The sequence below is a fragment of the Rosa rugosa genome, chromosome 7 (assembly GCF_958449725.1).
Source record: "Rosa rugosa chromosome 7, drRosRugo1.1, whole genome shotgun sequence".
NCBI classification, from domain to species: domain Eukaryota; kingdom Viridiplantae; phylum Streptophyta; class Magnoliopsida; order Rosales; family Rosaceae; genus Rosa; species Rosa rugosa.
In genome coordinates, this window is record NC_084826.1 from 27924254 (window position 1) to 27950147 (window position 25894).

At 38.0% G+C, this 25894-nt stretch overlaps 4 protein-coding genes across 6 annotated transcripts in view; 3 read left to right on the plus strand and 1 right to left on the minus strand.

Moving 5' to 3' along the window:
- The first annotated feature begins 4617 nt into the window (after positions 1-4617).
- LOC133720380 (major pollen allergen Ole e 10-like) lies at positions 4618-5934 on the plus strand. The gene is made up of 3 exons (XM_062146640.1): positions 4618-4890; positions 5024-5061; positions 5168-5934. Exons 1-3 carry the CDS (start codon positions 4809-4811, stop codon positions 5459-5461), a joined length of 414 nt encoding a protein of 137 aa, XP_062002624.1. The 5' UTR covers positions 4618-4808; the 3' UTR covers positions 5462-5934.
- LOC133720379 (S-adenosylmethionine synthase 1) lies at positions 5855-8193 on the minus strand. The gene is made up of 2 exons (XM_062146639.1): positions 8038-8193; positions 5855-7305 (listed from the first exon to the last, which is right to left on the minus strand). The coding sequence occupies exon 2, from the start codon at positions 7300-7302 to the stop codon at positions 6121-6123; it is 1182 nt and encodes a 393-aa protein (XP_062002623.1). The 5' UTR covers positions 7303-7305; positions 8038-8193; the 3' UTR covers positions 5855-6120.
- A 13814-nt stretch (positions 8194-22007) lies between these two features.
- LOC133721755 (chlorophyll a-b binding protein of LHCII type 1-like) lies at positions 22008-23283 on the plus strand. The gene has a single exon (XM_062148465.1). The coding sequence runs from the start codon at positions 22080-22082 to the stop codon at positions 22878-22880; it is 801 nt and encodes a 266-aa protein (XP_062004449.1). The 5' UTR covers positions 22008-22079; the 3' UTR covers positions 22881-23283.
- A 2067-nt stretch (positions 23284-25350) lies between these two features.
- The window catches only part of LOC133720820 (phenylalanine--tRNA ligase, chloroplastic/mitochondrial-like), a 53219-nt gene continuing 52675 nt past the window's right edge, over positions 25351-25894 (plus strand). The window contains exons 1-2 of one of the 3 annotated variants that reach the window (XR_009851986.1): positions 25351-25627; positions 25702-25892. Coding sequence is in view for 1 of the 3 variants with exons in the window: in XM_062147299.1 (XP_062003283.1) it covers positions 25429-25627; positions 25702-25892 (390 nt within the window). In the remaining 2 variants the exon portion in view is untranslated. The remainder of the gene's footprint in view (positions 25628-25701; positions 25893-25894) is intronic. The other 2 variants (XR_009851985.1, XM_062147299.1) reach the window with 2 other exon arrangements.

The following is a 25894-nucleotide window of genomic DNA, read 5'->3' on the forward strand; positions in this document are numbered from 1 at the left end:
AAAAGAGAATCAAGCATGCTTTGCTTTAATGTTATTTCACATATTAATGTTGCAATATTTGTTGGTTGTGATCAGTCAAATGTGGAGTTTTAAAAGAAAGCATCGAGAATATACTTATATGTTTCTGTGATTTTTGGAGTTACCTTGTGAGTGTGTTGATTGTTTACTTGAGTTATAGTAAATATAATTGAATAAATCAACAGTTCTTTCTTGTTTACTCATACGGGCTGTCAAAAGCTTACCGGGTTTTGTGTTGTTGCAACTCCCGGTACACTATTCAAAATGTGTAGCGGGTAATCCTACAGGTCAGGAGAATCAGGGCAGTGATCGTGCGGTTTAGAGTATTAGTATTAGATTTATAGCATTTGTTTTGTGAGGAGAATTGTGCTCTCTTGAGCTTTATAATTTGTTTTGGTGAGAGTGTACTGTAATAAGTAGCTTAAGGATTTGGTTTATGTAATTATTGAGAGGTGTAATGTGCAGTTGATTTTGAGAAAAAAATTCTTAGATTATAAACAGGGTATTTGAGGTTCATGCTTCGAATATGAATTACTTAAATTCAGAATTCGGGGTGTGACAATCCCAATTTATTGATGGCATAACCAGAGCCCGTAAGGGCAACTCCAACCATGGGGTGCCAAACTTGATTTTGGCCAATTATAAGACTTTCCATCTCCAATCATGGCTTTTTGGTGGATCTGGTCTTATAAATATAAGACTTGGGGCCATTTAAAGTCTCATATTTGAGACTTTTCCAAGACCAGGACTCGGTCACTGTAGATGGGGGCCAGCCCACTTGCTGTCTCAGCCCAAATGATGAACCAACGAGCCGAGAAGAGGAAGTAACGAAGACGCGCGCGCCAGCTGAAGGGAGGAAGAAGCACGCGCGCCACGGCGCTCGAGAGAGAAGGTGAGCTGCTTTTTCGTCTGCAGATGTGGGGCCCGCCTTCTGTTTTGTCCCCTGGTGACCGTTGGAACCCCCAACGGTCATGAAATGTATGGTCCTGATTGATCAGGTTTAAATATGGACGGTCCGATGTGCACTTTTTTTTTTTTTTACTCAACAGATCCACTTTCAATCTGATGGCTCAGATTTGAGGGAAAAAAACTTATCAACGGCTCTTATTAATTGAAGGGTTATTATTTCCTTTTTGTTCCAAAAAAAATAAAAAAAATTACCAGAAAATTGAGGGGAAAAAAATATACCCGTCGAAATTCGGCTATTTGGCATATATGCCGACACAAAACATCAAAATATCTTATAAATACTTAGATTCTTTGTCGTATGTGCCGACACGTTTGTCGTATATGCCGACAAAAAAAAAGTTTTAAACTTTTTTTAATTCATTAAATAATAAGAATAATTTTTAAATATTATGATAAAATGTTAAATTTTTTTTTTACCTTATTTAATTAAATTAACATATTTTTAATATAATATTCATCAAAATTATACTCATATTATATTTTAATCAAGAATAGTGAAAATAGCACCTCCATATAGCACCTCATGGTTGGAGATGAGAATTGAGTCCTATATGAATAGTACTTCAAGGGGGGTGCTAAAATGAGAATAGCACCCCCAAATTGTGCCAATGGTTGGAGTTGCCCTAATGATATAATAGCAATCGGTTATGCCCATAATGATATAATAGCAATCATCATGTCATGAACTCCTAAATGAATAGGGAAACCACTCAAGTGTGCCATTTTTGTTGTGTGAGACTGTAGCACATGAATAGATGTGCCATTATTTTCCCTTTGCTTCTTGTTGTTCAGTGCATAAATAGACCATTTCCCTTTGCATGCTGCATAAGTGCATAGAATGGTGCCCCATTGGAAATCAGGAAAGAAATCAAGTGCATCCGGGACAAGCACCACAAAAGCAAATCGGGAGAGGATCCTCTCCTGAGCTCCCTAACCACCTGAGCTTCCTAAGCTTTCTACCAGATTATGACACGTGTCCAAGCTTAGATTTAATGGTCCACAAGTTCTCCATTTATTTCCCTACTCTTTTGCTTCCCCTTCTGTCTCTTCTGTTCTTCACTCACACGACCCAAAATTGCATAGAAGAAATCTGCTCAGTTCGTAACAAGTTCACTGTGAACACCACAAGACCTAGTGAAATCCATTTCGGCAATTGCCGCTGCTTTACTATGATCTACCACCACTTCACTGCCCTTAAATCGAAAAAAAGAGAAGATTTTATATCACCCAATTCTTCGTTTACAAATGGAGAGAAAATCCCACTCGGACAATCTTCAACCAAGGCCAACGACGATTTCATTTCCATACTGAAAAACTCGCTCTGCTTCGGGTGGTTTTGGGCAATTTCCGGTCTAAGATTCAAGATCCTTCAATCGGTTTGATTACTTGGTTGATTTTATCCTATTTTATCTTGTCTTGTCCTTCATCCCTTGAATTTGGGGATCTGCATTTTGGATTGATTCATACTTTTCTGGATCAATCGCTGATGACTTTCCATGAAGAGGAATTGGAGGAGTGAGCACTTCAATATTCTTTAGTCATTTTTGAAGGTACTATAGAGATTGAATTGATTCATAGAGACAAGGAGTTTGAATGTTTTTAAAGGTTCTTCTGATTAGGCTGCAAGTACTCTTATCACAATAAGAAGCATAATTCTAAATATTACCAACAACAAGCAAGTTAAAGATTAAATTTGGGGCTGAATTTGGGGTTGCGATTCAATCGATTAGTTTGATTTGGGGCTGGGTTTTTCATTCATGGGTTTCTTCCATGCAAAATTTCTTTGAGTAATCTCTTCAACAACTACAAGATCAACCACAGAAGTCGCGTAGTAGATTGCTTGCTAATCCCAAGTGCAGGAGTCGCGTAGTAGTATAGACTCAGAAGTACGAGTGTCGTTTCCGCCGAGAGCAGTGAGAAAAACACAGAATGATGAATAAACTGAAAAGAAAACAATTTGAATGAGTTTAGTTGAGGAGAAAATTCAATAAGGACATTCACTAAGGTTTCGGGGTTCCACCTTAAATCACCTATGCAATCATATTAATTCAACTCTTTTCCTTGAAACTTATTCAAGAAAACTGACACTAAGGATGAATTCAATTTAAGGTAGTTCAAATACACAAGGCCCAATCAATTTCTCTAGGAATAGTTCAAGTATAACCTGTACCTATGGCAACAACCTATCAAGACACAATTCCAACGAAATTATTTATCAATCTGCAACTCTACTTAGTCTCAAAAGCATGGATATTTTTACTACACAATAGGAAAAACATGGCTGATCCTATGAAATAGATTATCAAATACCCATCAATCAATCAAAAAGTAAATGCAGAAATTAAACTTGAACATCCAAAAACTGAATTTGCTTTGAAGTTCTTGTCGAATCGAACTAATAAAAACTACATAGGAAATCCAAAGTTTCTCCCCTAGCCTTAGCTAGGAGATTAGTTCTCCATAAGAAAAATGAAAGCAAAAAGATCCATAAGTTTTGAAGAGTACAACGCAGAAGACGAACTTAGGTTGAAGGAAAAGAAGAGAGAAGAGAAATCTGCTCCAACCTCTCTTAATAACCTTTCACTTTTGCCCCAAGAAAATCTGAAGAAGAATCCAATCCCCAAAATACTAGGAACCATTTGATGAAGTTTAATTGCTTTCCACTTCTTCTCAGAATCTGGTTTAATTGGGAGATCTCCTTCCATCTTGACATGACGTCCATCTTGATTCTCTGATTTCACGGAGATTGGGCTCTTCATACTTATTCAGTTTCCTTCACACCCCCTTAATTAAGGGTTATTGATTCTGAGTATTTGGAGAGTTTGGGCTGCAGGAGGAGTGTCTTCAAAAGAGTGGAGAAAATGATAGAAAGCTGGTCACGTGAGGCTTATCTCTTCTCCAAAGTTGATTATATATATTGGCAATTGACCACATAAGTCAACGTGTCCACCTCCAAGTCCAAGTGCAGCAATGGCCTTTAATTGTCCAATTCCATCATCCAAGTCCCAGACCTAATAAAGCAAGAATATGATATAGTTAGATTAAATTAGGCCAATAAAATACTCAATAGTTAAACAATTATGAAGATATGAATGTATTTTTAACCACTTATCAAACAACTACAAGATCAACCACAGTATCATACCCATTAAAGTTGTCATTTTATTTTACTGTTTGTATTGACTAGTTGATGTTTGTTCCTTCATACCCATTGGAACCCACTTGATTAATTAATGCTTGTATTGAACTATTGATTAGTTGATGTTTGTATTGCTGAGTGAAGTGGAAGAATAGGAAGGGACGAGAGAGAGGCGCAGCAAGCATGTGGAAACTAGAAAATCTAGAAAAGAAGAATGGGAGACAGAAAGAACGATAAGAACAAACTAAAATTGTTGTAGACCATTGGATTCATTAAAGACACGTGTCATAATCTGGTAGAAAGCACAGGAAGCTCAGGTGGTTAAGGAGCTCAGGAGAGGATCCCCTCCCAAGCAAATCAGACTCACCTGCCCTTATTCCTTAAAGTATTCATTTTGGCTGCTTTTACATCAAATCCCAGTGCACAGATTCTCCTTTTTTCACCATTTCCATATATGTACTAATGCAACTTATTTTTACACTTTTGCCCCCTTGAACCAATACTATAGTACTCTTTACCAAAGGGTATGTTTGGTATCTCAATCTATACCCCCCTGTGAAGGTGTACTATCAATCTCAGTATATAAACGCCTCAGTACTGCTCATACTTCTTCACTAAGCTCTCTCTCTCTCTCTCGAAATTTCTCTCCGATACTCATACTCCGACTTATTCAGAGTAAGAGATGACAATGGAGGTGACATGGCGGCCTTTGGCATTGCTCACTATGGGAGTAGCTCTTCTTTCTTGTTTTGCTACTCGCACAGGTGTGTGCTACTTAGCCATTGTCCATTAATTTGAAGTCGAATGCTCCAAGTTTTAGCATGTTTATAAACGTCAAAGCCTATGTTTTTGTTTAATTTTCAAAATTTCTCAATTCGTGTAGCCCTAACATTGCAGAGTCAAGGAATTCTGTCCCTCAAAGTGATCGAGTAAAGGTGTGTTATTTATTTTTTTTCTCATGAATGGAATGAAGAAAGAGAATTTGACCCCTGTTGTGTCACATGATTCATTTCTTTTTTTTTTGTCGTAACTTCTCTACAGGTACTAGAGAATGAGGAAGCTGCACCTACATGGTGTATTGCCAAGCCTTCTGCAGATGTCGAAAAGCTTCACCACAACATTGACTTCAGCTGCGGCCAAACTGGAATAGACTGCAGACCTATTCTGCCCGGTGGTAATTGCTTTGATCCGGACAATGCTGTTTCACATGCTTCAGTTGCAATGAATCTGTTCTACAAGGCCACCGGAAAGAACCCTTGGGACTGCCATTTCAATGGCACCGGCTTAATCATTTATCAGAACCCATCTGTCGGCATTTGCCACTATCAAGCTTAAGGAATCATGCTAAGTTCATAGGAGTGATAGGACTGCAATTCGGACAGAGTCTTTTTTCCATGTCAAAGTTTAACAAGTCAGTTGCTCTTATTGTACTTGTTATTGTTATCCTACTTTCAATAATGTACCAGTATATGTTGGTCTCAAAATCTTTTCTAAATATCTGCCGATTTACTGATACATTTTCCCACCAAATGCACTACATTACAAATCTTGTCCTAATTTTTGTGTGCCAAACTGCCAATATATATGCCAAGTTTTTAAAACTTGCTCACAACTTTGCACTAGCAAAATCTACATATGTAACAGAGAGTGAAAGAGAAACAGATGAACACAGGTTTGAGGTTTGAACCAGCTTAAACCAGATAATTTGTTTCTTTGACATAACAAATATGAAAGGAATAACAGGTTCATGTTTGAAAGCTAATAACTAATAACATGGATAGCTTCAGTGCCATCAATTTGGACAAAATTCTGTTCATTACAGAGACACTGGTGGATGAAAATACAGTAATCCATTAAATAAAATAAGAAAAACAAATAATAGAAAAGACGAGCGATAACGTATGAAAATTAGAAATTAGACTTTGAGAACACGCATATTATTCATCCCACTTGATGCAAGCACTGAATGACCGGCAGGGCACACTCGATCAATCTCAAGACTGAGGCTTCTCCCACTTGAGGGGCTTCACAACCTCCCAGGTGAAGTCAGGGTCATCCCTTCCGAAGTGCCCATAGGCGGCTGTCTTCAAGAATCTTCCATTGCCACCCCTCTTGAGGTCCAGGTTGATGGTCATCATACCCGGCCTGAAGTCAAAGTTCTCCTTCACAATTTTAAGGATCTCCTTGTCAGGGATCTTTCCAGTTGCGTATGTCTCGACAAAGACCGACAAGGGCTCAGGGACACCAATGGCATAGGAGACCTGCACGAGGGCCCTGCGAGCAAGACCATTTGCTACAATGCTCTTGGCAGCCTGCCTGACAATGTAAGCACCACTCCTGTCCACCTTGGTAGGGTCCTTTCCAGAGAAAGCACCACCACCATGGGCTCCCCAACCACCATAGGTATCAATAATGATCTTGCGTCCAGTGAGACCTGCATCACCATGAGGGCCACCAATCACAAAGCGACCAGAGGGGTTAAGATGGAAGATTGTCTTCTCATCCAGGTACTTCTCGGGGATGACAGGCTTAATAACATGCTCCTTGAGGTCAGCAGCAATCTCATCGTTTGTGACAGTCTCATCATGCTGGGTGGAGATAAGAACAGTGTGGACACGTAGTGGAACCATAGCACCGGCTTCATTCTGGTATTCAACTGTCACCTGGGTCTTGCCATCAGGTCTCAGCCATGCGCAAGTACCATTCTTTCTAACTTCAGTGAGGCGAGCACCAAGCTTGGTTGCAAGGACATGGCTAAGGGGCATCAACTCAGGGGTTTCATCAGTGGCATAGCCAAACATGTGACCCTGGTCACCAGCACCAATCTCCTCTGGGCGCTTGGTAAAGTGACCATGGACACCCTGAGCAATATCTGGGCTCTGCTGCTCAATGTTGACTAGGACCTTGCAGTTATCGGCATCAAGACCGACATCATCAGAAACAAACCCAATGTTGCGGCATGTGTCACGGACAATCTTCTCGTAGTCAACGATGGCCTTGGTGGTGATCTCCCCGAACACCATTACCATGTTTGTTTTGGTGCATGTCTCACAGGCAACCTTGCTGTCAGGGTCCTGCTCAAGGCAAGCATCAAGCACTGCATCAGAGATCTGGTCGCACAGCTTGTCGGGGTGTCCCTCGTTCACAGATTCAGATGTGAATAGGAAAGTCTCCATTTTCTACACAACAAAATAATAAACCGAGATACAATCAATATCAAGATAAGCAGTCACGCCATGATTCATGCAACAACAAAACAGTCATAAATGCAACAAAATTGTAATACTAAATTCAAAAGTATGGAGGACTCCACACAATTGGCAACCGGATTAAATCTGAATTAGAACATCTACTTTTACAAAAGTAACTGTAAAAAAGAGTCATATTCCAAAGCATCACATCGTATCAAATATAAAGCCGAACAGAACAGAATCTACTTTCAAAATACAGAATCAGAACACAATGCTTGAGAAGGGAACTACCGCAACATGTCCATGACTGAAAACGACATTTCAAGAATAAAGGAGAGATCGAGAATATATATACATACATCATCTACTACAATGACACCAAACAGAACACGCAACACATATCAAATACACTCGATCTACACCAAAATCTTCGGAAATAATAAATTTCATAGCTACAAGCAGTAGAAACCAACCAAGCCAATAGGCCATGAACTATATATAGACTCAGATCTGCAAATTCACTATATGAAAATGAAACACCAGCGAGCAACAAAGAGTGAATGTCAACTAAACCAGGCTCAAATCTATCAGATCTTAAATATTCCGAAAACAAACTCATAAACCCCAACCAAAACTCCCCATAAACATCCAGATCTGCAAGCATTTCAGCTAATTAACCAAAGCAGAAACAAAAAGGGATTAGAAGGACGAAAATGGCACCTGTAGAGCGTAGATCTGAAACTTGGAGGGAAGGAAGACGGAGGCTGTGGTTTTCGAACCAGACCCCTAACGAACAGGAAGGAAGGTGAAATTGAAATTGTGGGACTCAAAAGTCTATGCAGCCTCAAATGCCTGCGCCTTGGTATTTATAGATCAGCTGTGCTCACCGGTTTACCGGGCCCTCCGGTTTTGGGCTTTTTTTTATTTACCTTCATTAACACGATTAGGATTAAGTAGGGCTGTGGCCGTTGGATGAGATGATCAATGGATGGGATTAGTCTGGGGTTTGGTGAGAATATCTTGTACCTGGGGGCTTAGGTATTACTGGCTAGTGCCGGTCTTTCCACCAACCCTAACCGGTACTCGGCTCGCTTAGCTCAAATGGCTTGGCTCCGCTTCACTCAGCTAGTAGAACCTTGCACCTTTTTCTTGTATTTTTTAGATTCGAAAATCTCTAATTTTGTGAATTTATTCTAAAGACATACAATTTACGCGGACATTAACAGTTGAGTTTTGATTTATTTAGTACGTGAAGCTCACGGGTTCAAATTAATCGCACTAATATTATCAGATGGGCTAGTTAGAGGTAGAGATTGAATAAAAAAAAAAAAAACCTAGTTTGACATTGACATACCCTACTAGGTGTTGGTATTGGCCCTTTGGGTCAATTGTTCTCAGTGTAGAAAACTTCTAGGCGTGTTGAATGAAGACATGAACTTGTGCATTATACATTTTGGACTAGAAAACCCTAAATGGGTTGTAGCGTTAACGGAAAATGAAAAAAATTAAATATCAAATCAGATAATAATTAATTGAAGATCCTCATTAATTGAAATTGAAAATCTTACTCTGATTAACTAATTACCGTTGGTTAATTATTGGGAGGGAGTGAATTGCAAACCATTTACAGAAACGACAAACCGCTGTTTTGCCTCTTTGGTTGGAAACGACAAACCGCTTCGGTTAGATTTGTAATCTTTTTATTTCCATTTGACTCAGAGCCAAATAAAGGAGGGGGAATATCTAAATGGGAAGCGGGACAAGAATGGAGCATGAATGCACGAGGCATTTGGCTGTGGAAGTACTAAGCTGCCCCTGTGGGACTAAAGCCAGTGCCTGGAGTACGAAAGCGGTGCCCTTATTTACGTCATTTCTTGAAAGGAACTGCGGCAGTACATTAATTATGAGAATGATTATTTTTAGTGTAAGCATCCTCTATAACAATTAATTACAAAATAGAAAATCCAGGTAAATAAAGACATTTCTCTTAAAATGGGATCGTATTTCTAGTCTTGGAAACACAGCTGGCCAAAGAAAAAGAAAATCTAGCCTTATTTTCTTCAGTGTGTATCGAGAATTTGGTATGTCTTTATATCTTCAAATGAACCAAATTTTTTTTAATAATATCACAAATGATCACTCAATTTTTACATGTTTGACACTTTGGTCACTCATTTTTTAAATATATCATTTTTGTCACTCAATTTTAACTCTGTTAATTCACTTTAGTCATTCTGTTAATTTTTTTCATTAACAAAATTTTTATTTGCGACAATATCAATGATATTTTCGTCCGACTAATTGTGAAAAATTAAGAAATCTGAATTTGAATGATTGGGAGAATTGATTAAAGTTAGATAAAATGCTCATTCGGTGACTAAAGTGATTCACAGAATAATTGTTGAGTGGCTAAAGTGATATATTTGAAAATTGAGTGACCAAAGTGTCGAATGAGTCATAGTTGAGTAACTATTTGTGAAATTCTCCTTTTTTTTTTTTATCAGATAAACAACTCAAATGTTACAAGTCTTTTATGAGTTGAACTCATAACATCCCACTTACGAATGAGAGACTATGTCACTAAACCAAATGGTACTGGGCTAAATCAACCATTTTTATGAGTTTCTCATCATTTTTTTCTTTTTTGTATATTCAAAGTTTTATTATTATTATTTTTTTTTTTTTTTTTTTTAGTGTTTTGGGTTCATAGAGGCTGATGCTCTTGATCCTCCTATAACATTGTTGATTGTCTTTAACGAATTTGTAAGGAACCTAATGTTGGATTCTTAGAGAACTATTTTATCATATATATGTGATTTTGTTGTTAATGTGCTTGTGAGCCACCCTTACATGTAGTTTGGTAATTTTAAGACATGGTGTAGAAAACAGAGTATTTTTGTTAATGTTGATTATAAAGATTTATTTTAACTCTCAAAACTATTTTTTCTCTCTAATTTGTGAAAACAATAATTACTTTTATCAGTTGGAATACAATAGAAGTAATCCTCATTTCTGAAAGAAGGTAAAAGTTTTTCTACAAAATGACAATAACTTTTCTAAAGAATGACTATAGTTTTTTGGTTCGTTGACAGTAACGTTTCAGTTAATGACAATAATTATTTGGACACAATGATATGTTCATAAATAATACAAATTAAAAAATATTTAAGTGGCCTAGAAAATAATAAAGTTACTAAAAGTGATCTTATATGGTAGCCCAATTGCCATTATTGATACAACTTATCAAAACAACCACCGGATTGCTCCAAAAAACTAGGACTATTTGGGTCTAGGGTTGGAAAATTCTTCTCGTCTGACGACGCTCGGGTCCATCTTTGGGTTCGCCTCGCAGATGATGGGCTACTACCGGGCGGGTGATTAGCTATTGCCTTTTGTCCTGTGGAATTGTTTGGGGTTGAGGTGTTGATGATTTGGTCGACGTCGTTTTTCCCAATCAAACTTTGTGGTAGGATGTCCATTGATACCGGTTTCAAGGAACGAGGTGGCGGCCCAGGGTGAGATTGGATCTGATCCACATCTTCTCCAGGCAACAGTGACATCAAATTTTGCTGGCGGCTTGGCGCGAGGGGATCTGAACTTGTTTTGATGTTGGGTCTAGCTAGCTCTTTTTCCGATAGCATCTTCTCGAAGTGGGCTTTACGGTGACAACTTTTCCTTGAGTTGAGGCGGCAGGTGCGCGTGCGGCTTGTTGAGCAAAGGTTTAGTCGTGGCGGCGGGTCGGCTCGAGGTGTAATACCCCGGAAAATCCAAATTAAATTCCGTGGATTTTTAGAAATGATTTCACGATAGTAGGAGCGAGTACGAAGCTTGGAGAAGTTGTGGAATTAGTTCGAACGATTTTATTTTCGAAAACGAACGTTTTTAGGGGGTCAACAAAGTTGACTTTTTATACGTTCAAAATTTGGGAAAACTCCCTTCATGAAAGTTGTAGAGCTCGTCGATACGAGTTCGTGGACATGTGGAACGCAATATTCGGAGTTCGTATGATTAAGTTATGAATATTTGAAAATTGGGAATTTTCTATAAATAGGAAAAATATCAGATTTATTCATTAAGGACGAAAAAATGCAAATTTTGCATTTTGGCCCCCGGTTTCCTCCGTTCTCTCTCCTCCCTACGCAGCCGACCCGACTGACCCGACCCGGACCCATCTCCCTCCTCCGGCGTCCTCCGGCCACGACCCGGCCCTCTCCGGACTCGCCGTGCCACGCCCAGCCGCCTGGTGGCCTCCCCTTGCACCGCCGCTGCCCCCAGACGTGGATCGAAGCCCCCCAGAGCCTAGCATTCGACCCGACCGGATCTTGGCCGTGCCGGCGTTGCACGGGCCGATCCTCCCCATTTTCGTGATCTCCTCCTCCCCCTGATCATCCCCATATAGGCCTTGCTTGACGATTTGGAGTGTGGAGTGAAAGATCACGAGTTGAAGATTTCGACGTCCCTGATTCAATCTGGAATCTGATCAGACGCACGAGATTAATCCAACTTCAACGCTTGATTTAGGACGATCTAGGCCGAACCAGGCTTAGCTCCAGGTATGAAAGTCGACCACCCTTTCATTTTGAACCAGTTTGTAGTTGGTCACTTTGCCATCTGAGGTGGTTGACCGGCGTTGACCGCCGCGTTGACCGCCCACTGACCACCGCTTGTGGCGGCGCATCAGACCATATTTCGAGTTTTCATTATCTAGGCGATGATCTATGCATCCATACGAGCGTTTTGATATATAACATGGTCATGTTAGAAAAAGTTGATAAATAGTGGATTTTCGTTTTGACGTTACTATTTAACGTTTTTACGTTTATCTTCGGTTTACGATCTGTGAAGATCTGACCATCGGTTTTGCTTCAATTTTGGATATGTTGATCGTATGACTGTCCCGGTGACTTTGTGAGGTCACGGGCGAAGATCCGACCGTTGGATCTTCGTATAATTGAGAAATAGTGATTCGGAAGGCGATTCGTGAGAATCTGACCGTCGGATTTTCATATAATTTTGTGGAGATGTTAGTAAAGGCAATTCAGGAAGATCTGACCGTTGGATCTTCGTGATAATTTTGGAGGATGATCCTAAAGGCGATCCGTGAGGATCCGACCGTTGGATCATCATTAAATTCAGATCCGACCGTTGGATCATCGTTTAATTTGAATCTGAGCGTTGGATCGTCGTTTAATTACATATTTGAGTTGTTGGCTAAGTCAAGATCATTATTGGACTAGGTGATTGACGGTTTGAGTTGGTGGACGATTGTGGATCGTATTTTGAGCTGAATTGAAGACGCAGCGGGATTATCGAGGTGAGTAAACCTCACGTGGTTCATATTACGAACCCAATATATTTAATTGCTTTATTTTGCAATCATATGAACTATTGTTGGTGTATTAGACATTCCTGTGTGAATGTCTGTATATATATTATTACGTGAAATAATATGTATTGTTGGAGTTGTGTTGAGTTTATTGTTGAGAAACAATATATTGTGAGAGGTATTGAGTTTATTGTTGAGAAACAATATATTGTGAGAGGTGTTGAGTTTTATTGTTGAGGAACAATAAATTGTTGTGATCTGTGGAGATCACTAGGTCACGAGGTGACCATGGCATCTATTAGTGAATCACGCTCTCGTACCGGGCTGGTGGTTATTAATAGTATTAAATCGTAATCACGTCTGTGGCCGGACGAGTGGTTACGTTCAGTTAGAGCTCTAGTCTGTCTGCCAAATGTGGAGTGACCTTATGAGTGAAATTGAGAGTAACTCATAAGTGTCAATATATATATGGTAACCTTATGAGGGAAATTGAGAGTAACTCATAAGGGTCTATATATATATATGAGTCTGTCTACCAAATGTTGGGAAATCTTATGAGCGAATTTGAGAGTAACTCATAAGTGTCTATATGTATATATGAGAGTGAGTGATCTTATGAGCTAAATTGAGAGTAACTCATAAGTGTCTACATATATATATGAGAGTGAGTGATCTTATGAGCTAAATTGAGAGTAACTCATAAGTGTCTATATATATATATGAGTCTGTCTACCAAATGTTGGGAAATCTTATGAGCGAATTTGAGAGTAACTCATAAGTGTCTATATGTATATATGAGAGTGAGTGATCTTATGAGCTAAATTGAGAGTAACTCATAAGTGTCTACATATATATATGAGAGTGAGTGATCTTATGAGCTAAATTGAGAGTAACTCATAAGTGTCTATATATATATATGAGAGTGAGAAAGTAACGTGGGTTTGTGGTAGTCTTGAAATCTAATAAATCAACAGTTCTTTCTTGTTTACTCATACTGGCTGTAAAAAGCTTACCGGGTTTTGTGTTGTTGCAACTCCCGGTACACTATTCAAATTGTGTAGCGGGTAATCCTACAGGACAGGAGAACCAGGACGGTGATCGTGCGGTTAGAGCAATTGTTAGAGTTTTACAACAATTGTAAGTTGTGAGGTGTGTTATGCTCATTTGAGCTTTATAATATATTGTGAGAGTGAATTGTAATAATGAACTCGAAGTTTCGAGATTTGGTTTTTTTGTAATTGTAATTATTCAGGTTTCGGATTTGAATTTATCATTCAAAATCCGGGGCGTGACACGAGGAGTGGTAGCGGTCTGCTCAAGGGAGGTGAAGGGAGAATTGGGCTAGGAGTTGGGCCTTGGGTTCTGACTTTTTCTTTGGGCCATATGGGTTTCTAAATAGTTAGATTTTTCTTTCTTTCAATTCACTTTGTTTAGGGAACTCTATGTTAGTAGCTTAGTCTATTTTCAATAATTCTCTAATTTTTAGAGAGCTATACACTTTTATGTGCTATTAGCGAATATTCTGAAGTAGTATTGAAGGAGAAGATCCGCTATTTCAATGTATTTGATGTTTAATGAGTGTACCTAGTTTTACGCACCATTGTGGGTACTAACACGTATTAGTGTCTGTCTATAGATTGCAGCGAAAAATATGTAATGATCATTCTACCTTGAGTTGAATGATATTGCCGCCCTTGTGGGTTTGATTAAAAAAAAATAATTTGTTGGCCCGATTTAAATTAGAATTCTTTTCCCTTATGATAAAATAAAATAAAAAATAATAATAATGAATTTTTCCAATCCGAGCTTGTAAATTGATAGAGATTATTCTTCACTTTTTTTATTTTGTAACTTTTGCTTTATATATATATATATATATATATATATATATATATATATATATATATATATATATATGTATTTTTTTTTTTAAGGGAAACGTAGCGGAGCATTTAATCAGTAACCCATATGAATTTTGATGTTTTGATAAGGTTGGCATTGACATTGAACTACCAAAATGTTGAGGATTCAGCACAGACAATGACATAATCGTGACCTTGGTCCTTCAATTCTTAAACCATAAGAAAAACGTGCGTAGGGAATCGAATGGAAGTCATCTTTTTATCTTTTATCTTTTTTATTATTATTTATGTCATGAGGTAGGAGCAAAAGACTAAAATGCTATTTAGTCATAACTCATAACTGATGTGAATTATCTTTGTTGAAAAAAAAAAAAACTGATGTGAATTATGCATCCGTCATGACACGTAATGAAAGCCATTTTTAAACAGACTTTTGTGCATATTTTCAATGTGATTTTCCCTGTTCTCTCTTAAATTGCTTGAGATGAGTGATTTGATTGATAACATTCTTAACAAGATAACGAGATATTGAGAGATTCCAAATACTCTTATCCTTATCTCCAAATTATATCCTGAGTACAAGTTAATTGAATGCAAAATTAGTGAATTATGATATCTCGTTCTTTTACTATTTTCGATTTGGTCAAATTATGTCAACTTATTTATTTATTTTTTATTTTTTATCAATAGCCAATGTTAAATATGACTCACCTGGATCTCCAGGCTATGACAAAAGAGAGCCATAAAAGACAAATTTAAAGTAAAACCCTAGATTAGATTTAACTAACATAATGCAACCTTAGAATTAAGTTCCAAGTAACAAGTAAGCTGACACTATTAAGGAAGGTTCTGAACGCAGTCAAGCGTCTTCCCTAATTTATCAATTCAATCTCACTAATAACTAAATATTTTAGACAATATCAATCGTTCCAGTAAAATATATGTCCCTTCCAAAAAAGAAGATACACAAAGAAGTGACTGTCTCATTTGTTCATTCTTTTTTAAAAGTTTTCATATTTTCTCAATTCAACGATGCATGATTAACGCTTTGCCCGTGGTCATATAGACCAGACTCGTTCGGTCAATGGCAGTTTAGTTATGTTATCGGTTTCAGGCTTTCAGCACGTCTTCTTTCCTGTAACTAATGAGAAAAAAACATATTTCGAGTCTTCAGGTGGCATATGGGTGTGGCATGACGCATGCTTGTTATTTTAGGTTTACTCGTCTCTACGGAAACAAGTACAAACTTGCTTGATGCATCCCATGAAAACTAGGTTTTATGCATTTCATACATAAGCTTTTGAGGTGGGTTTGATCACGCCCGCACCCGCACCCAAATCTGAAAGAGAAAGCTAGCCATGATGGATCATTCCTCAACGAAAATCAGATTTGTTTCTTCCGATTTGGTTACAAGTCAAAGTCATTATTGACTTGGGAGGCATGTTGCATGATAAATTGGTAATTCCCTCTTTTGGGATCGAGATTGTGAGAGAGCCATAGACTACAAGTTTGGTCACCAACCCCAATCCAGTAATTGACCCAATTCATCCACTTCTGGGTTCCTTCCAGGGTAGAATGGGAATACCATTTAACCAACCCCATTCAAGAAGCATTGAACTTTCAATATGACTTGGCAGCTACTGATAAGGAAGTGACAATGCATTATTTGATTAAGAAAGTGGTGCAGTTGGGATTTGTTAAGGGCTGAGGTAGGTGCGGTTCCCACTTCCGGCCGGTAAACAATCCCAAAATGTTGGGGGAACCGGCACGTACCGGTCGTCGTTGTTGATCTGACATGTCTGTCTATGGTCCTTGGTTGGTGAAATGGCTTGTCTGTGTGTGAGTGAGTGCCTAAATGTAGATCCAGATTCCACATAGGACATTTTAGCAAGGTTGGTGAGCCGTGGAATCGTTAGCTTTACAAAAGAAGCACCCTCCAAACTCCAAAGGTGCAAGGAAATTATGAAAATTAAATCAAAGCAAAGCAGCCAGCCGGAGCCGGCAAGCCTTGTGTTTGAAGAAGGATGATGATGATGATGATATTGGTCGTCATTATATATTAAGCACTTGTTAATCAACTTGCTAACAAGGGGCAACTAATTGTCCCTACTCCCTAGAACGGCTTCTACTGTTTGGCTTATTATTCGATGGTGTTTGGCTGCTAAGGATGGGACTATTGTGTTCTCTGTAGTTTGTACCCATAAGCATCTTTTCTTTGAGTGCCTCCATAATGATGGTGTTTGGGCAAGCCTCATGGGGTTAAGTGTGGAGAGTGTTTGCTGAGATTTTGTTGTTGGGTAAATTAGTATAAATATTTATATTCAATAAATCAAATCAAGCAACTGAATTTATGAAGCACATGGTATAAACACAAACATTATAAGGGAGAAGAGAATTGAAGAGTTTGACCTGAGAGGCATAGCATTCGTTGTTCTAAAGTAGTAGACGTCTCCCTACATGCATATTATGACGATCGTTTACAACTTCAAGATACAAATCCTTGAAGTCTCACAAGATGTCTATCCCGCTTTACACGACTAACGGTATATGGGGCGTCCAATGTTTATCAATTGCCAAGAAATATGATATAGAAATAGAAATAGAAAGAAGGAAGATGAAGAGTAAGAGAATGAGAGCAACGCAAAATGTGTCAACTCTTTGTTTCAAGAGTTGAGTAGTTATAGAACTCTTCATAACCATTTGAAAAATATATGACTCTTGAGTTTGAATAAATAATACTAGAAAAAACACACCGATGAGTGTGAATAATTGATTGAATAAATGTGAGAAAATTTATCACAAAAAGTGGGGAGTTACTACAGTGGGAAGTATTTTCATGGATGAAATGCACATAGTGGGAAGTTACATGTAGAGAAGTGTAATTTTTTTTTTCTTTTCGTTGCTTTTTCAATTTTTAATTTATTTACCTTCATATTCCTTAATTATTAAATATATTTAGGATAAATTAATATATGATGTAAGGATCTATATGTAATTTCACAGGCACTTAGGCTAGCAAAGCCTCTTCCCTTAAATGTAGTATATATACAACTTCTAAAAAAAAAAAATTAATAATAATAATAATTATTATTATAATAAATAATAGTTTTGAATCTTAATAATTAAATAAGAGTTCTTGACCCATATAAGGACAAAAATCTTTAAAATTTTCCCCACAAGTTGAGTGTTAAAAAATTATTTTCTTATAAAGACACTAAATCAAAAACTGATACAAAATTATAATATTATCCATCAACTACCCCAAAATAATTTTACACACACACACATTCTCTCTCCCTCTCTCTACAATCCAGTAAGATAGATGCTCTCTCACAATTGATCAAGCGACATCAAGAGCTTATCTACAAAAGTAACAGTCATCATGTTAGTTTAGTGACCTAGTGCAACAATATAAAATGAAACAATTATTGACCCTCAAAAAAATTTTCCTGACCATCAAAAAAATTTTGATGACCCTAAATTTTTTATGTTATTCAACAATTCTGAAAAATCTATACTTTCAATTTAGGGAAATTTGTTTGACCATCATAAAAATAAAAATTAAAAAAAGGCTCCCAATTTGTACTAACAAAAATTTATTGACCTTGAGGGAAAAAAACACATTGAAAAATTTTCCGACCCTCAAGAAAAATATATTGACCCTCCAAAAAAAAAAAAATAGAGGCTCCCAACTTGTACTAACAAAAATTTCTTGACCCTCAGGAAAAAACACAGAGGCATATTTCTTGACCCTCCCAACTTATACTAACAAAAAATTGTTTGGGCTGTTATTTTTATCTTTGTGGGGAGGAATATGGGCTTTATAAAAGCTATGGGGAAATTTTAAATGGATCTCAACTTGTGAGGAAAACTTGAGGGGAAATTGATACTTTGGGTATTTTCCTTTAATTGAAGACATACATTTGTTGGCTAGATTTTATTGAATGGGTTGCTTCAAAGTGGAAACATTTATCTATACTTTTTTTTTTTTTTTGGAGGAACATTTATCTATACTTATTATCCTTGATTTTAACTTCTTATACTATCTAGCGAGCATGAAAGTCGAAACAGCCGCTTTTCGTGAATGAATGCATACGGTAACTTTGCTTCTTACTACAGTAATCTTTTTGGCAAAGTAATCAAATTGCCCACACATTTTTCATGTATGTCAATTTATGCCTTGAATTTTTAATTTTGATAAATTTACATCATAAATTTCTAATTTGTGCAGATCTACCCCCTATCTTGAATTTTCCGTCACTTTTTTTGTAATTCAATCCAAGTAATTTTATGTGAAACTCAACTTAAATGCTAGGCACGTCAAAGTATTTTCGTCTTTGTTAGAGCATCTTTAGCAGACTCTCTATTTTGACTCCTTAGCTATTTTAGAGAGCATGTTTAGCTTTTTATCTATTTTAACAGCTGCACCAGACTCCTAAGTGACTATCTATTATAACTTTTAGCTATCTCGCTCCTAAATATAGAGAGCGAGATGAGACTCTCTTTAATTTAAAACATTCTTTTTGAGTTACTTTATATAATTTATAAATACATTTAAACTATTTAATATTCCTTTAACAAATAATATAAATTCAAAATTAGCTAAAATAGAGAGTAGACGTATTTCTAAAGTGGCTAGCCAAAATGACTTTTTAGCTACTTTAGCTAAAATTTGACTCAAAAATGGCTAGCATTGCTAAAGATGCTCTTACCCCAAGCGTGTTATTCTTAGGGCTTATTCTTATTGATTGCTAATTAAGCCACCAAAGTGGTTTTCGGAATCCTTGTCCGTAAGAGAAAGGGTACTCCTTGTTGAATTAGAACTCAGGGTTGGTGAACGATTTAAGTACGAAAGCCTCGTTCTTTAGCCGCAAAGAATATGGCAGATCAGTTCAGAACAGTTGAGATCAGATCTCGTCGTCGTTCTGTTCAAGGTATGGAGGAGTTGTGTTATTTTGACAAGGTCAAGCAAAGAAGCCAGGGCATTGGGGAGAACAAGCTTCTCATCGTACTAGAGTTTTTCAGGGTAAGAGGCGTCGAACTTAGCAGTAGGCTGCCAATTTCTGTTGAAGAATATTCTAAAATAGCTGAAAAACGTATTGGAGTCCGCTTTTCACATATAAAGCAATTGTCGTCATCATCATCATTCAATGAAAATGTGTATGCACGAAAATTATCTGAATCTCTTTCAAGCATGGGTGTCCCGCACGATTTACACCAGGGTATTCTTCAAAAGTTGTTTGCGGCGGTTGTGGCGGCCGTCTCCGCCAACACTATTGTTGTGGGTGTGTGGGAGTACACCACTCACCTCATTGGTGTTGGCGTTGATGCTGATGGAGATGTATATGGAGGAGATGGAGAGGGAGATGTATACGGAGGACGTGCAGATGTATTTCAATACGAATCTAGTTCTAGGCCGAAATTTATTCCTGCAAGTAATTCATCAATTGAGGGTTTGGAGCAAGTGACACTTGATATTACTACTATCACACAGACGCCCTCGTGTGTGATTTGTTTGGAGGATTTTGCAGCTTTTGTAGATTATCAACAAAAAGAACCGATTACTCGGTTGCCCTGCGGACACCATTATCATGTACATTGCATTGTGCAGTGGCTGGAGTTCAGCCACCTATGTCCTCTCTGCCGATACCCAATGCCAACCGAAGATGATCGGTCAAATTGTGGAGGGAGCGAAGCCAGCATTGCTCGTTGATCAAAACACACCCCTATCGCATGCCAAGAAGTGCTAGCTAGCTGCTAGCTGTCTCTTCTTAATTAATATTTAGCTGCTACTGTGATAATTTAATTTGTTTTCAGTGCATCATCTTTTTTATTTATTTTGTTGGGAATTTTGTAGGTGACATTGGGATTCTTTACTCTACTTGTTTAAATTTTATTACACTTTAGTATGCTGAACAATTTTAGGTTGGTTCTTCCAAAAAAAAAATAAAAAAAAATTAAGCCACCAAAGTCGATATTTACTTTAAGAATCTGAGGTCCTTTTGCATGGAGAAGGGTTTTTGTTTCCAATAGGCTAGGATTGCATCAAAACTGTAGAGGATTTTGGGTTTTCTTCATTAAATCAGCATTGTTCAAAGCAGCAATGTCTTATTATTGGCGTAGTACGTAAAATGTTACGTACATTAGAATACCTTGAATGTGTAGCAAAGTACGAGGTGGTAAAATGTTTACGCGCGTAGTCTCTACTCTATACTTATTTGTAGTAGTGCACAGTTCGTCAACCTTGTCAGATTCAGTGTCTCATATAAATTAACCTGTAGAATCAGATGGTACCATCTCTCTGAATGTGCTGATTGATCGAGATAGATAAGCCCCAACAGAAAATATTTTATATCAAGGAACGTGTTTTATGATATCTGCATTAAAAGCCATGTTCTGGACTTATGGCAATACATGTAGACGTCGGTCACCACTCTGACGAGTGTGTTCACTAGACAATTTGGCAATACGGCACTACATGTAGAGTTACGATCGTCTACGTTCATCAATTTATTGATATATTAAGTAGATCTGTTCGATTTAGAGGTAGATTAGTTTCGTATATTGGTAGACTAGTTTGAGACCATTTAACTTGTGTACTAAATTAATCTACCTCCGATTGAACTAAGTTTACTTGATGATCGATACATCAAAGTAGAACTTCCCCTACATATAACTGAACAAGTCATATATTATCACAAGCTATCATTGGTTGCACTGGCTTTTTACCCATGATCGATATGTGTCTCAGTGCTCTCCACCTGTATCATTCTAATTTTATCAAACGCCCCTTGGGGATGTATTAGTGCCCTCAAAACTGAACACAAACAACAATGCGACTTGCACAAGATCTATACACTTAAAAAAGAACATGTAACCCACTAAGCAGGATATTTTATGGTACTTTTTAATGTACCGATATGTCAAGTAGACTTTAGTTTGTTATAAATATAGACTTAATTTGATACAGAAATAAACTTAATTCGATACAATGACTAGTTCAATATCGAAGTAAAGTAGTCTCATACTAGTCTACTAACTAATAGAATTAGTTTAAATATGAATCGATTTAGTCTATTAAATATATTATTCTAAATATCGAACGAGCTTGAGGCCATGAGCAATGTTTTAGATTTGCAAAGCATATAGCATAGAAGAAACAACCGAAGATGCAAAATTAAAAATAGCTTGAGACCTCAAGTCTTATCCTTAATTTTAAATTTGGTCCTACCATTAAACTTGGCTCATTGGCCTTTAAATCAAGTCCAACGTTACCTCAGGGAAGAGGACCACAGGATAAACCGATCTGGGTTTGGGGTAACATGTCCAAATAATTTAAACACAATCTATCATATCGTTCCCTGATTGGTTAGGAAGGTGAGTTGAATTCTCTAATCAATTGATCACCCCAAGGACCAATGAGGGAAAGGATGAAGATACACATGGATACTTGGATAGGATTATAGATCTCACAGAGCCCCTATAAAGGAGAATCTGATCTTCTGCATTCTCAACCATCAAACAACTCAGTAGCTTAATCAGCACCTACTTACCCTCTCTCAAAGTTATTACACATGGCATCCACGGCTCTCTCGTCTCCATTCATAGGCAAAGCCATTATTCCTTTAAACACAGAGACAGGGCTTTTAGCTGTCCAAGGCAATGGTAGGGTTTCTATGAGGAAGACAGCAAAGAAGCCAGCTGCTTCATCAGGCAGCCCCTGGTACGGCCCTGACCGTGTCAAGTACCTTGGACCATTCTCCGGTGAGGCTCCATCTTACCTAACCGGCGAGTTCCCTGGTGACTACGGGTGGGACACCGCAGGGCTATCAGCCGACCCAGAAACTTTTGCCAAGAACCGTGAACTCGAGGTTATTCACTCCAGATGGGCAATGCTTGGGGCTCTGGGCTGTGTTTTCCCTGAGCTTCTTTCCAGAAATGGAGTCAAGTTTGGTGAAGCAGTGTGGTTCAAAGCTGGAGCTCAGATCTTCAGCGAGGGTGGCCTGGACTACCTTGGAAACCCAAGCTTAGTTCATGCACAGAGCATCTTAGCAATATGGGCAACCCAGGTTCTTCTCATGGGAGCTGTTGAGGGTTACCGCATTGCTGGAGGGCCACTTGGAGAAATCACCGACCCATTGTACCCAGGAGGCAGCTTTGATCCTTTGGGGCTTGCAGATGACCCAGAGGCATTTGCAGAGCTTAAGGTGAAAGAGCTTAAGAATGGAAGACTTGCCATGTTCTCCATGTTTGGCTTCTTTGTGCAGGCCATTGTAACCGGAAAGGGCCCTATTGAGAACCTTGCTGACCATCTGGCTGACCCTGTTAACAACAATGCCTGGTCGTATGCCACCAACTTTGTACCTGGCAAGTGAGGACATGCACCTAGCTAGTTACCAACACAAGATCTAGCTAGCAGCTACGCACTTATTTCTATGTAATTTAAGCTTCAAAGGATGGACTCCTCAAAAATTGAAATCTATCATAAGAAATTCTAAATCAAGTGATCCGAACTGGAAAAAATGGCTAAAGATATACATTATGTTGGGCATCAAAGTCTCTCTAGCCGGGTTTACATTTGTGATTGTAATATAAATGGTTATGTTAGGAAATGTATGCAACTAGAAGGATGAGCAGTCGAGCATTTGGTCTTGCAAGAGTAAACAAGTTGTTGCATAACAATGTAAGAACTCTTCCAAGGTGGTCACTCAATAGAAGCAATTATAAGCAAAGCTGCTGCTGATCCTAACCGAAGGCAAGTACTTCTTTGGCATACTATATATTATGTCTTATAAACAAATCCATTAATCCCAGCAGTTCCTACAACTTAAATAATTAGCATATATAAAGCAGTTTGTGATCCAGGGACCCTCTGTTTCTGCCATTCATGCTTCCTTCTCCTTAAGCCCTTCATATTTTTGAAGAGAGTAAATGGTTGCCAGTTAAGTTGACGAACTCAATCTAACTTATTTGTTACCGATTACAAATTTTTCATACGGTAGACAATTAGACAATGTCCAAACACAGATCAACATCACAGCAATGCACTTACTATATAACATAAAGGAAGCTCTTGAGATGACAAATATACCAGAAACTAGGAGCAAAATTTCAATTCACAACATTAATGTATCAATTTGCCGGAATAGGGTGTTTTGCAAGGCCATCCTTGATGCAGAACGGATGACAGCCCAATTTGAAGAACAGTTGGATCGTGCTAAAGGAGGAAAACGAAAAGTGACTAGTAGACACGAAACAGCTCGGTGTCCGATTGGGACGTGCCTTAGCTTTCCGGAAAGGGAATCGCGTTGTGGCATTTTTAAGCCTTTCGGGCTCGTTTAGGGCCTCAAAACTGCATTTTTCTATTTTTCGGACTTTTGGTTTTCCTAGTTATTTTTGGGTTGTTTTCGTTTTTACCCATGGGCTTTAGGGTTTCATTGTTAGTCGCCCTAGGGTTACTTTTCTCTTATTTATGCAGCCGCAAGCGGCTGCAGAACCTATCTTTCAACTTTTAATCAATAAAATAGAGAATTTCTCTTTTATCTCTGGTGGACTCCAGAATCCTTTTGTTAGGTTTATTGCTGGTAAACCTAGTTATCAATCCGACTGCGTCAATCCTGAATAAATATGCTATGAAGAGGAGTACAGAAAGGCCTAGTTACAACACTATTCAGCCAGAAGGCTTGATTCCAATTTTCATCTCTTCCGTGGTCTTCAATTAATGGTGTGTCTTACACTGGGGATATCAGAGATCAAAATATATTCCAAAATTAAAGTATAAGCACCTTGCAATGCATTCGAATTTGCCCTTCTGGAGAACTTAATTAAGTGTTTCTGATGTAGCTCATTTATGTGCGGAGTCTTGTTCACTTCTAATCTTGCTCTTATGATAAGTTTGATTTTAAAATTGTTCATAGTTCTGCAAAATATATTCCAAGTGATGGAGATTGGTGGTCTCTTATTGACAATGTTATGTCTGGCAACATGCTTTCTTCATATTCAATATATTTTAGGAGTTCCCATCTCTACATTTTAAGTGATATTCTGCATCCATGTTCTATGCTATTGCTACACAGGAAGTCTAGGGACTTGTTTGGCATATGCTACTCAGTTAGGTGAACCAATAGGTGATCTAGCAGAAGGTATAACTCCATCCTGATCCCTGATTAAGTCACTATCTTTGATGGCTATTTATCAATCTGAAGTATCGGTGTGTGTTTTAAACAGGCAGCAGACAAATCATCTACAACTAAGCCACATTGATGTTGTGGTAAATTTAGACTCATATCTACTTGATCTTGTAATTGATATATCAAGAATTAGTTTACATGCCAAAAATCATGTTTTACAACTATTATGCTAGATATAGTTTTTTTTGCGTGCCAACACTATATGAATAAAAACTCTCATATTAGCTTTCTCCATTATCTCAAAGGTGTAAAGAAACTTTGTTAGAATGGAACAAATATTTTGCTTATATATAGATCTAGGTCATGAAATTTGAGTGCAATACCTAACACCTCATGCCAATGTAGATAATAATTTCACAAAATACATATGGTGTGGTATTACCTGCTGTTAAGGGAAAGTGAACTTAACCAAAACCTTCATCCAACAAATTAACAAAAGAGAAAGACAAAAGAAATTCTTCAAATGATCTATAACTAAGCCACACTATTATATGAAATGACATGATAACAAAATTTAATCAAGGACATGAGCAGGATGTTTTCAATACTAATCCAAAGTCTACACTTGATGGGCCATTATTTTGGGCCAAATTAGGAATCCTCCTCGGTCCACAAACAATTCAACAAAAAAGAAAAAAATCAGAGAAAAGGAAAATCCCCAAATCATCGATAAGAGTAAAAGACTAGAGAGGCTGCCACGCCAAACTGTTTTTGAGTCCCAACGACGAGGAGCATGGCAACGGCCTTCTCTTTTGCCCAAGCTGCTCTCTTCTCCAAAACCCCACTCTCTCTTCGCACCAATGCCCTCAGAACCTTAACCTTCTGCTTACCCTTCTCTTCTTCTTCTTCTTCTGCAGCTCTTGCCAAGAAATGGAGGCACCCAGTAACTTCAGCAGCGCTCGAGCTCGGCGGCGTCAAGATTGCTAGAGATGGTAACTTGGGTTTCTGCAAGCCTCTTGCTTTCTTTTGAAAAATATGTAATATATTTTGGGTTATGGTTTTTTAGATGTGTTGAGGGATGACCCCACAAACAATGTTCCGGATACGATATTCGCAAAGCTTGGAATGCAACTGCATAGAAGAGACCAGCACCCACTTGGAATTCTCAAGAATGCTATCTACGAATACTTCGACACCAATTACTCGAACACGTTTGATAAGTTCGATGATCTTTGCCCACTTGTATCTGTTAAAGAGGT